Source organism: Solanum dulcamara, chromosome 3, assembly GCF_947179165.1.
Source record: "Solanum dulcamara chromosome 3, daSolDulc1.2, whole genome shotgun sequence".
NCBI classification, from domain to species: Eukaryota; Viridiplantae; Streptophyta; class Magnoliopsida; order Solanales; family Solanaceae; genus Solanum; species Solanum dulcamara.
This window is the reverse complement of record NC_077239.1, coordinates 968,945-982,174: the sequence shown is the minus strand read 5'-3', so window position 1 is coordinate 982,174 and position 13,230 is coordinate 968,945. Positions and strand designations below refer to the sequence as shown.

At 29.0% G+C, this 13,230-nt stretch overlaps 1 protein-coding gene and 1 non-coding gene across 2 annotated transcripts; one reads left to right on the top strand and one right to left on the bottom strand.

Annotated features, from left to right (window-relative positions):
• Nucleotides 1-2,043: 2,043 nt before the first annotated feature.
• On the bottom strand, nt 2,044-2,126 carry TRNAL-UAA (transfer RNA leucine (anticodon UAA)). The gene has a single exon. It is a non-coding gene; the product is annotated as a tRNA-Leu (tRNA).
• A 7,742-nt stretch (nt 2,127-9,868) lies between these two features.
• LOC129881398 (pistil-specific extensin-like protein) lies at nt 9,869-11,350 on the top strand. Its single transcript, XM_055955607.1, has 2 exons — nt 9,869-10,089; nt 10,986-11,350. The coding sequence occupies exons 1-2, from the start codon at nt 9,912-9,914 to the stop codon at nt 11,348-11,350; spliced, it is 543 nt and encodes a 180-aa protein (XP_055811582.1). The 5' UTR covers nt 9,869-9,911.
• Nucleotides 11,351-13,230: the final 1,880 nt, after the last annotated feature.

Sequence of the window (13,230 nt, the reverse complement as noted above, 5' to 3'; positions counted from 1 at the left end):
TAAAGTTAATTGTGGATAAGGTTTAATATGAAGAATAAAAGAATCTATCTTTTAATTAATTTCATGTTTGACCATAAAAAATGAAGAGATTTTAATCTGAAATATATTTTCATCTTTTAATGAATATTATGTAATTAAAACAAATGAAGATTAGTCAAGTGACTAAATTAACTAATTTTGTGTTCGAACTCTAGAAATAGAGTCGTATAAAATATTTTTATATAGGTCTCAAAATTTTAAAATGAAAATGTTGAAGCCTATATTATTTTAACAAAATAAAAAATTAAGTGGCAGACAACAAACAGTGAGGGGGCGGGGGGGGGGGGGGGTAGTAAAATTTTGGCCCTACAATTTAGTTGGATTTGGACCTTCTATCAGTAATTGGAAATGCACATTTAATATTTTTGTCGGAAAATTTTGAAAAAATAATAAAATTATCTTTATATAATTTAATTATATATGTTATGAATTCGAGCCGTAAAAAAAGTATTAAGATTGATTGTATATATTACATAACTCCTCGAAAGATATGACCATTTTCTTAACCCTTGCATAAATTCAAAATACTTCGTATATCATGCTGCCCTATATTTATTTTATTTGTTAGATCACAATCACCTCTCATTTAACTACATATTAAAAAAAAATATGATGTTAAAAATTAAATAAAAATTAAATATCAATGGGCAGGAGACACAATGTTGACAGTTGACTCATTTATTAGAAGGCAAAGACCAACATTCAGAATAAAAATATTTTTGCAAGATCTACAAATATTTTTTTATATTCTTTTAAAGTTGTAGAAATATATATATATATAATCCTCGTAAACAATTAATGATAAAGGACAGTAATAATCTTTAATATTTGTAATCTATAGAGTATCACTTACAAATTATAGATTTAGATTAATTTAATAGTTTTGTTTAAATTCTATATTTTTATTCTATTTCTTTATTCATCAAAGAATCCCCCGCCTAAACCATTTTCAAGACCATCAAACTCTCTCGAATGAATTCTACTTTTCTGCTTTCGAGCACTATATCAAAGGTTGAACATTTACCTCACTAAGATGTGCATCTTTATGATTGTATCATCCTGAAGACTAATGCGGCGGAAAGAAATAACATTTTGAAAAATACTATTGACATAACATCTTTATTTCGACATAACAAAACGTGCACTGTCTTTTTACAATTAGACATACAACAACATGCCATTGATAATGTGTATTAGAATCTCTTTGTAAATATACACAAATATCATAAATTTTAAATCTTAGCTTCGTTTCCGACTTCCTATTCTTCCTTGTATAATATAAAATATAGTTATTGTATTTTTTGTTTAATATATAAGTCAATCAGATTGATTATTTGGAAGGAATATTTAATATGAAAAAAAAAACATTTATACATTCACCATTCTTCCATGTAACCTACGTGGCTTCAAAATTAAGCAACACCTATTTTCCAAAACATTTTCCATAGTTTGAGTATAAGTTTTGACAAACATGATCAAGTGAACAAAAATTTGGGAGTGATCAAAAGATTACTTGTTCCATAATTTAATACATCCAATTTTAGACTTAATTTCCCAACTTATTCAAATTAAATTCTATAACATTATTTTATTACAGCTCATTACATTCATACACTTTCTATTCTTCATTAAATTGGCTAATAAATATATTTCTTCTTCAGTCCTTTGTTCACAATATCACTCAACTAATTTTTTTCCATACTTTTTTTTTATAACAATTAAATGAGATTTAAACATCACATGTCAGTATACATATATATAAACACATCTCAGATCGAATTCAAATATAAAATTTAAATATCAAATGTCATTATACATATATATCAATACATCTTATATTCATGTTCAAATATAAAGTCGTCTTTTTAGAGATTGTTTTACATCTTAATGTAGAACTTGTCGGCGCAAATTTGAATTTAATCACTCTCCAATACAGATATCAGACATTTGATACGAGGAGGGGGCGGGTTCAGGACTGACAAAAAATAAAAAAAGTAATTTAATTGCTGGCTATGGGGTTCGAACCCATGCGCACTTATGTGCAGAAGATCTTAAGTCTTCCCCCTTAACCTCTCGGGCAAACCAGCTCATATGTTCTTAAATATCTTACATAAACTAAATATTCAATCATTTTATAATGCCCTCAGAAAGCATTAGGTCACTGTAAATTAAAGTTATTATGCGCGAAATTCTCATTTTCTGTTTCTAAGGTATGTGCTGCTAAGGTTTGTGTGTACCGAGAAAATCTTTGCAATCAAAGTGAGCCAAGAAGACGAGTGTAGAAGAAAGAGCGAAAAGTCAAAGGTCAAGGTACATAATGGTCTCTCAAAAACAAAGAAATACAAAATAAGAAATTTGAAGCAACGTATAATAAACAATCTTCCAAAAATTTTACGAGTTTATTGTTTAAATAATCATTAAATTATTGAAAATAAGTGAACAAAATTAGTTTTTTTTAGGTTTTTTATATGAGCAAAGTCACTTATTTTTACTATTTCACACAATAAATCACCCAGTATTTTATTGTTTGGCCACTTGATCGTTTTGGACAAAAAATAAAATATATTAAACCCAACCAAATTAACCAAATCCAACGTGATACCCGAAACATAAAATCCTTTTATAAGTGCCAAAAAATTACAAAAGAAATTCAAGAATATGACTTTTATTGTGTACGTGGGCAAAGAGAAGTTGAAATACGAAGTTCCGAGAAAATATTTGTCTTCTTCTTTTTACAAGCGATTCATTGATGATTTTCAAAAAGATATTGAAATTTGAGATACAAAGAATTTGAAATTTTTCGTGAATAGTTGTACTGTCTATGAATTTGAATATGGAAAAGAGTCAAATATATTCTTGTACTATTGAAAATAGTTTAAATATATCCCTCGTTATAGTTTCGGGTTAAGTATACCCCTTCTGTTATACTTTCGGTTGAAATATATCTCTCATTATACTTTGGTACAAATCCACCCTTAATTTTAATGGAAGAACAATTGAAAAGCTTAAAATTAAATAACTCATTTCCAATTTTAAACATCTGATTTTTTTAGGAATAAATAAAATTTACAAGTACTAATTTGAGTTTTTCTTAGAAATAACAATACAATACTAGTACATGAAATTTCTAAGTACTAATTTGAGTCTTTTTTTCTTACAAAATGATAAGACAAAAAATGCTGCAAAATAGACTCAAATTAGTATTTAAAAATTTCATGTATTAGTACTTAAAATTATGTAATGCATTTTGTATTGTCATTTCTAAGGGAAAAAAACTCAAATTAGTTCTTGAAAATTTTATTTATTGCTAAAAAAATAGATATTTAAAATTGAGAATGAATTATTTAATTTTGAGTTTTTCAAGTGTTATTCCGTTAAAATTAATGGCAAATTTGTACCAAAGTATAATGAGAGGGCTATATTTGAATCGAAAGCATAACATGAGGGGTATATTTAGCCCGAAAGTATAACGAAGGATATATTTAAACTATTTCCAATAGTACAAAGGTATATTGAATCCTTTTCTGATTTGAATATGTTCTTCAATTTAGCAAGATTCAACTTTACCCTTAGAGTTATAATAGTGTGTTTTTATTTCATTTTGTAGGAACAAAAAAGAAATATGACAAGAGAAAATATACTGTAGCAATATTTGTAACATACGAGATTATGAGCCCGTTTGGATTGGCTTAAAAAAAGTAACTTTTATGTTTGAAGTGTTTTTAGAACTTTGAAGTGCTGAAAGTTATTTTTATAAATAAGCAGTTGAGTGTTTGGATAAAAGAATAAAAAAAGGTAGTTTGGGAATTTAGTTAATATACAAGGGATATAAAAGTAATTTCCATGGTCAAAGAAAATGACTTTAAGCACTTTGGAAAAAAAAGGTTAGGAATCCTAACTTTTCATTTTTGACTGACTTTAAGAACTTTATGGCTTAAAGTCAGCATTAGTCAAACACGTCCAAAAGCTAAAAAGGGGCTTTAAGTTGGTTTTGACCAACTTAAAGCCAATCCAAACGGGCTCAATATTGTTAAAATAAAGTATATTTCTACAATTTGTTTTACTTTATTTTAATTGTTTTTAGAGTTTCAACTATATTTTTCTTTCATGTACTCCTACCAACTTTTCCATGAATCAAAATTAAAGTGCTTGAGATTTAATGGCATTATTGAAGTTTGTTAGTTTGATTTTATGAGTTGGCAAAATATTGATCTCACTAATCCTCATGATTATCTTTTTAAAAAAATGACACCGGTGACAAATTCACAATTAGCTTTTCATGAAAATCTTATATTTCCTGAAAAGGTTCTAATACGTGGAAAAACTCTTTAATGAAATTTTAACTTTAGTTGATTAAGTGTAATATTCCAAATTTTTTTTGCCAAGACTCGAATCATTCTTCATATGCGTATAGACTCGAATTGAATAACTTCTAATTGTATACATGAGTTAGGATCAATTCCTAAGTATTTTAAGAGTATTAGATGTGTTTTAGGGTCATAATGGATCTCTAACACCAAGCCAAGTCCAAAGAATTTCTACCGCCTAAGTTTTCGAATGAGTTCGTATAAGAGTCAACTTCAAATAACCATATATCCTAGCATATAATGAATTGGGTGGCTCATGACCTATCAAATTACAGATATTTGAGTCTTCTTTCCAACGCCACCAAGATTGCATTTTTTGGAGTTCGGAGTAAAAAGTTATGATCGTTTTATTGAAGCATGTCCGGACAGAATAATTCGACGAGCTCACCAGCCAATTTGGCGACTCGCCGACTAGTTCGGCGATCCAAGACCTAGCTCGTCGAATAGTGCCCGAAATTCTTTAGAAACTGTTGGATTAGGCGAGTTAAAGAACCATTTGGCGACTTGCCGAATAGGTCGGCGATGAGACCTCCAGCTCGCCGAAATTGCCGACGGAATTTATTAAAAGGTAATTTTTCTCAATCTTTCAACCTAATAATATTCTTATACGTAGAGATACTCTCAAAATCCCAAATTCTCCTTCGCCCAAAGGTCAAGAACTTCAAGAAAGGGATTTCTCCAATATTGGTTGATCTAAAGACTCCAAGTTCAAGATCTCTTTCACAAATCCATTGATGGGTTTCTCAACTTCAAGCTACAAGGTTCCAAACCCAACACTTTTATCCAATAACTCCTAAGATTCAGGTATGTAAGGTTACTCACGACTTTGGATTGATTTCATCCACGTGCCCTACATCTTCATTGATTTGATTTGAGTTGAGTTAGTTCTTGGGTTATCTACAATTTCTATTGAGTTTTTTTGTATATAAATTCATATGTATTAATGATGTTCTTGAGTTGAGTTTTGTTGAGAGTATGAATTCATGTATTCATTCATATGAATCCAAGATGAGATTTCATTTTTGTCATAATTTGTCTTGAGGTTGAGATTGATGATTTTCATGTAAATATTGCTTTCAAAGTGAGATGATGCATATTTTAATGAGTTTGATGAAATTAAACATAGAGTTAAATGAGTATTTTGGAGAAAGATGTTTGATGATGATGTAAATGATGTCTATCTTTAAAAAGGTAAAATGATTGATGAAGAGGTAATGTTGATGATGAAGTCTTGAGATGGAGTGGATTGGAGTCTAATGTGACTACATGATATAATTTGCATAATTCGATCTGATTGGAGTCTTATGAGAATTTTGAGTATAAATGATTGTTTGAGAAAGAGTTTTTTAAAAAATGATTTGTGAACGTTTTGAATAAATTATTTATGTACTATTTTGAGTTTAAAGAATGATTATTTTCATCTTAAGCATGAGTTGAGTTTGAAAAGTCTCTTAATAATTATTTTGAGCATGAGTATTTTGAGTATAAACGAGTTAAACATTTTTTTACATTAAAACGTCTATTTTGAGAATGAGTTGAGGGGTTAAAATTATGTTCTAAATGCATTTAATATTTAGTGCATTGATTGAGTTTTGAAAGAAGGTCCAATTAGAACAGATTGATTGAGTTTTGATAAGAGTCCAATGAGACTAAATGAGTTGATTTGAACTAAGTCCAGAAGAGACTAAATGAGTATTTTACTCACCTGATAGATATGAGCATATTGAGTCTTGGGAGGAGTATTGATCATCGAATTGGGTAAGAGCATAATCCTCGAATCCCATGAACTACATAGCCAACGTAGAAAGAAATTGGACCATTAAAGTCGGATGTTTCCCTATTTCATTGTCCTGACATGATAGGACTTGATTGATTAATGGATCCATGATTGGTTGATTCGTTCATACCCTAGCCAAGTATGGACGGACGTGGCAACAACTTCGGCTTGTTTCACATCACTGGCTCATAGGTGATGGTTGTCGGTTAAAGAAACTCCCAAATTGAGTGAATTGTGCATGATATAATTGGTTTGATTGAGATTGCAGATGATTGAGTTGAATTGTAAAACATTGCTAAATTCTAATTTGAATATCTGTTGAGTCGAGTCCTTTGAGTTTATTATTGAATTGATTGAATACTTGGTTGATTAGTTTGATTAGTATTGTAGATGATTGAGTCGATTGGTATAACATTTCTAAATTCTAATTCACATGTCTATTGAGTTAAGTCCTTTGACTTTATTCGTTGAGTTGATGATTGGATTGGATTGGATGGTATGTGATTGGATTGAATCGGATTGTATATGATTGGATGGTATGTGATTGGATTGAGTCGGATTATATATGACTTGATTGGAACTGATTGTATGTGATTGTATTGGAACGGATTGTATATGATTGGATTAGATCGAATTATGTATGATTGGATTGTACATGATTGAATTAGATTGTATATGATTGGTCTCTGTCTAAATCGCATTCTTACTTTAAACTTATGACACCTTGATTGAGTCTCTTTTATCCTCTTGATTTGAGATATCTGAGCTGTATTATTTTACCTTGATGCATATTTCATTCTGCCATATTACATACTCGGACATTCCACATACTGCTGTCCATTTGGACCTTCATCGTTTCGTGATGCAGAAACAAGTTTAAGAGGTCATCAATAGGCGCACCGTTGAGGATTTGTTCACACTCAGCTTATTGGTGAGTCCTCTCCTACATTCGGTGGATATCACTTATGTTATTCTTGCGTTGAGTTTAATCTTTTCATTCTGACTTGAGATAGTCACGAACCTGTCATTGGCACCAATTAGATAATAGTGATAGAGGCTTCATAGACTAGTGATGGATCGATGAATTATTTTATTTTCTTGAATTGTTCTTGTCAGACTATTTAATGACATAGATTGGAGTGTGATTTGTTGGCCCATGGTCTTTCTTTCTTGAGTTAGATTGTTGATTGGAATTGCCCACCTAATTATCTCTTTATTTTAAGTCTTTCGCTGATTGAATGAATGAACGTATGTGTGATCAGGCGAAGTGGTTCGCTTGGGAGCCAGTAATGATTTCTGAGTGCCGGTCACGTCTAGGATACCCTCCCGGGACGTGACATTATGCCAAAAAATTTACTCAATTCACTTGCTGGGTCGGGAATGCCTAACTCATTAAGAAATATTTTCCTTTGATGGGACTCCAAAGTACAATTGATTTTTTTTTCCGGTAACTCCTATAGCTTTCATTTCTTTCATTTCCTAACCAAAATATGTAAGAGCAACTATTTTTTATTTTATGAAATTGAATGAATGATTTTTCTTTGATGTGCAAATGAAAATGCCTTTTTCTTTTTGGTTAACTGATATTAATTAACTGTTTCCAAAAACAGACAATTCCATTAATCATATACCCTTTTTGAAAACCATGGTCCACTATCTAATTTCTTCATGTGAAGTGCACTCCAAAGGTTGAAAAAAGTGCTTTCTTGTCCCACAATTTTGCATAATAATTATAATAAATCAAGGTGAAAAAAGAGTTTCTTACACTTATAATATAAATAATAAATCACCATTGAATCGCCTTAATTAAAGGTGTTTGATTCGAATCTTGAATATAAAGTTTGATTCGAATCTTGAATATAAAATTACCTTTAATATGAAGCATTTTACTCTTAAAATGGATTTTTTTGACGCGAGTTCATATTAATCGACTTCCGAAATAGGTTATCAATTGTGAGCCATCAAAAAAGTATTGATAATAAATCAAGGAAAGATTAGCAAATTATTATGACTTCACGTTGCACCTTATGATTTGTATTTTAATACATTGAGACATGTTTCCTTTTTGCTTTTGTTTGTTGTCCCCTAGTACTGAATTTGCCTAATTTAAAACTTCATCCCTTTTCTTTTTGAGATAAATCGTGTTCGTTATAAGAGTATATAACTAAATTAACAATCAACGCATTCGATTGATAGTGCTAAATTTGAAATAAAAGTAATAAATGACTTCTTGAAATCTAAAATGTTAAATATTTTGTAACAAATTCAGTTTGTCAAGACATATTTTGAAATCTAAAATATACTCAACAGAGAATTTCTTTTTAATTGATCAAACTGAAAATCAAATTATTAAGGACAACTAATTAATAGAAAATCAATAACAATTATCTTATTGATTTGATAATCAATATAACATATTTACAAAACAATAGCTGATAATATATAAAATCGAACCGAACAGCCAGCTAAACACTTCTCATTACATGGGCTTAAAAGTGGCTAGAAAGTTAGTTTTGTTTTGTTTTGTGTACAAGTCGTGTAGCATTATTTCCAGTTGGTTCCATGACTTGTTTAAAATTTAGCTAGTTTTTTTAAAATATAAAATTAGAATGTTATGAAAAATTGTGTTGGAGTGTCACAGGTAAACAGAGGTGAAGCAAGAATTTTTAATTTATTATTTCTAAATCACAATCTTTTTTATAATTTAAACTTAGTAAATTATTTTTTAATTAAAAATATGACATTCTTCTTGAAATAAACTAAAAAAATATACAATAACGATCCAGTGAAATCCCACAACGTGGGGTCTGAGAAATAAACTAAGATAAGAACATTCTAAGTAGAAGCGTTGACAAAAAATTTAAGTAAAACGTGAGAGTCACTCATGCTTTATTCTTTTATGTTTAGTTTTATTTTTTTGATAACCCAATTATAATCAAATTAATTAAAATAATTTGTGTAATCAGAAAATTAACAATTATCTAAGAGACAAGTCTTTTAATATTCCTCTCGAAACAATAATTGTTTTTTATAATTTTGATTTATGTGATATAATTAGACATGATAACAAAATTTAAAAAAATACAAAAGCTTATCTTTTAAAACTCGTGGGATCTTAAATGCGCTATAAATTAAATTTATATGATTATAAGACTTTTAAAACTTGTGGTTTTAAACATAATGATACAAAGAGTTAGGAGTTGAAGTTTATAAATTTAAAATTTTAATCATTTTAAATTATTGAGTTCTATATTAATAAGTTATATATAGTCAATAAGATTTTTAAGATAAATTCAAAATTTGAACCTTCCAAAGCTGCTCCATTCAATTGAACTCGTACCTACACTGTAGCTCCCCTCTGATTACATGATATAATATTTGTATAACCTAAAAACTTCTCATTAAAGATAAAAAAAAATTTAATTTTTTTTCTTCAAAATGTGCTATTACTATTTTTGTTGAAATATACTAATAAAATAATAATGTCACATAAACTGAAATATCAAAATATTAAAATAATATGTCACTCACATAGAAAGAAGCCTTTAGGTGTAATGCAAAATTATGGTTTGCACGTCATAAGTAGTGACCTTCCATGACATATATAACTCTTAGTAAAAAATTCTTTTAAAAATTAAGTAAAACCACTATATATGTATTTATAAATTCATAAGCATACATGTTATGATCTTTTGTCTTTGAACAAATATTCCTTCGAGAAAATAATTATGAGAGAATTAAATATGAAAATGGAGGTTGTTTTCATAGCTTCATTGATATTGGTGTTTTCTAATTTAATTGAAGCCTCAGAAGGAATGGATGTTATGCATATTGCTGGCAAAGTTCTTTGCCAAGATTGTACTCAAGGATGGAATGAATGGGTTGATGGTGCCAAGGCCATCAAAGGTATGTAATTTATCGTAACTGATTTAGAATTTAGACGTTGAGAGTTTTGAATTAATTAAGAGGGTATATTTAAAAATATATATTTAACTTTATGTACATGTACAATTGTTTTTAACACTGTCTATGGGGAGCAGGCTGAAAATATAAAATTCTTCTTGTCATTCCTAATGTTCATTCCTGAAGCACTTGTTCTAACAAACTCATCATTCAATTCTTGAATCCACCACTAGTAAACCCTCTAAATGGTCGAGAAGAGAAATTTAAAATGTAAAATATTAGAAATAGCAAATTAGTTCACGTTAATATGATCGATGGTTAAGTTTGGGCAGGTCATTGACAAAATTAACTCATGAAAATATGATCTGCTTAATCTAAATAAGTTTGAGCGGATCACTTTGTTAATCTACATTGATCTACCCAAATTCAATTCATCTAAAAATTTGATTGTTTGAGTTAAATATGTAGCATAAATTTACTCATGATAAATCATATTAAAACATTTATATAAAAAACATTTTTTGTTCGATATGTTATATATTACTATAATAATAAAGAGGAAGAAAAAGTTTAATTATTTATTTTATAATTGAATAAATTATAAGAAAACAAACCAAAAAAATTAAGATCTTACAATTAAGAGTTGTGAGAATTGTAAAATAACCAATTCTTTAGCTCATTTTTAACCTTTTCGAAAGGCCAATTGTGCAACTTCCCCTTAAACGCTTGAGCAACGCCAAACAATAACTTACTTTTTTTTATCAGATCGATGTCCTCGATGGGACAATAATAATTTATTTATGAATTCAATCCATCTTGATCGGTTTTGTCACACCAGGCATACAAAATCACATTCATTCTATACTTAAAAAATTTAACTTGTTTCGAATCTCGTGCAGGTAGCATAGTATCTCTGACATGTCTGGATGAAAGAAGAAGAGTAATGTATTACGGAAGTGACCTCACAGATGAAGCCGGAATTTTTGACTTAATTGTTAACCAAACTTGTCATGGCAAAACAATTAAGCCACAAAATTGCTTTGTGAGATTGGTTTCTTCACCTGACCCTGTTTGCAACATTGCCACCGACTTTGCCGGAGGAAAATCCGGCGTAAAGCTCCTCCGTCCAACGGTGATTTACCGGGATTTGCTCAAATATGTGCTTAGCCCTTTCTACTACACAACTCCAATGTGTGATGAACCTAATACTAATGATGATGATAATTTGGAGACTGATGATGATAAAAATCAAAACAACTACTAATTAACTTATTTTTTCATTTTAATGTTTGTAATCAATTTCCCATTTTGCAAATGGAAAATGACAATTTATCTATGTTGGATGAGTTGACAGTTTTATTTTGTACTTCTAATTACTTGCAAAAGACATATATAAGTTTGAATACACTTTTTTTTTTTTTGTTTTTTTTATAGATGCTATACATAGTCTCTATCAGTTTCAATTATGTATATTTCTATATATTCTTTATTAAAGAGAGGAAAAAGGTTGGCGAGTTTCTGTTGTATTGATCTCACACAATTAAATCAGTCCTATCGACTGAAGGATCATTGTTTTAAATACAATCAAAAAATTTAAAATTTAGGGATTTCGAAATTAAATATTAGATCTAAGGTGTTAAGCAAAAAGTTGAAGTTGATTGAACTTAAATTTAAATGATAGTTCAAATTCAGACTTTATGAACATTTCTAGCAACCTAAGGAATTTCTAGAAAAAAAAACTATACATTAAAAAAAAGATGAGGAGCAACAACTAGCAACATAGGATGATTGACAAGAACTCGAGGTTGAATGTGGTGCGAATATTTGATTGCTTTTCCTTCAACCCGATGGAAGAAATTTGCGTTTCCTTCTATTTAAAGAACTTGTGAATTATTCTAAAATAAGACAAATTTATAATTATACTTTTATAGAAACTAATCTAGTGGGATAATTTTTTCGTGAATTTTTTTTCGTGAAATTAGGGTGAGAAAAATATACTCTATAGAAGTTGAAATCCTATATTTACAATCAATCAAACGCTAAGCTTACGAGATTATCAATCACAACTAGATATTAGGGTGAGAAAATTGTTCTCTACAGTATCACGAATTATTTGATGATTATTTTCCTATGAAAATAATTGTTTTATCGATATCGTATAATCCGATCGTGTTTACATTTTTGGGATGAAGGTGATCTTGGAATCCTTACGGGAGGATTGCAGAACTCCCTTCCTGTTATTTCTTTTGGACAATTTTTACCGAACAAAAAAAATAATAAAATTATACAGTTGAAGACTCTGATAATGAAGCCTTGATAATTGTTCTTCATATTGATATTGTCCTGTAAATAAATTTGAAAAAAAAATAGTTTTTCCTATTTTGAATCAGGGCAAGAGCCCTTTTTTCTATTTGGAAAACAAAAGTACTGTTCTTATAGTTACGTGAACAATAAAACGGTTTCAAGTCCAAATTATCTGAGTATGGGCAAACCATGAAGACGGTCTGTGATCGTTTGATACCAATTAAAAGACGGTCCAAATTATTTTTTTATTTTTTTTGTGACATTTTCTTTAGTTTGTACCGGCTATTCGAGATATCATGATTGTTATAGAATTTCTGTCTAATTGTTTTGTTGCTTATTATTTGTTATTATTGGGTATGTTAATTTTTGTTTCCTAGAATTTTTTGAGTTAATGTTTTACTTAAATAGTTGGGTAATAATTAGTTAGTAGTTTTTAATTTGAATTTTTAAAAAAAAAATATCAATATTTTTTAATTGTAAATTGGGGAGCTCCTTAATAGAAAATCCTCTTTCCACCTATTAGTCTATTAAAAAATGTTATTTAGTTAATACTTCATAAAAATATGGAAAATTTTATATATGACAAACCTTTTAAGCATAATTATTCTATATGAGTATAGTTTCCCTAATTACCTATAATGACAAACATAATTATACAAACGCTGTAGCGAATTATACAAACGCAGTAGCAAATTATACAAATATTGTACCCACTAATTATTGTATACCGAAATATACAAACACTGCGAAAAAGGAAAAATACAAAAAAATAAGCAAAAACGAGTAGTTACTTTACTTATGGAATCAACTTCCCCTGAAATCAATAAAAATCATTTTTTT

Coding starts and splice junctions, on each gene's coding strand:
- LOC129881398 (XM_055955607.1), top strand. CDS start 9,912: ATGAGAGAATTAAATATGAAAATGGAGGTTGTTTTCATAGCTTCATTG. Junction 10,090..10,985: donor TGGTGCCAAGGCCATCAAAG/GTATGTAATTTA, acceptor AATCTCGTGCAG/GTAGCATAGTATCTCTGACA.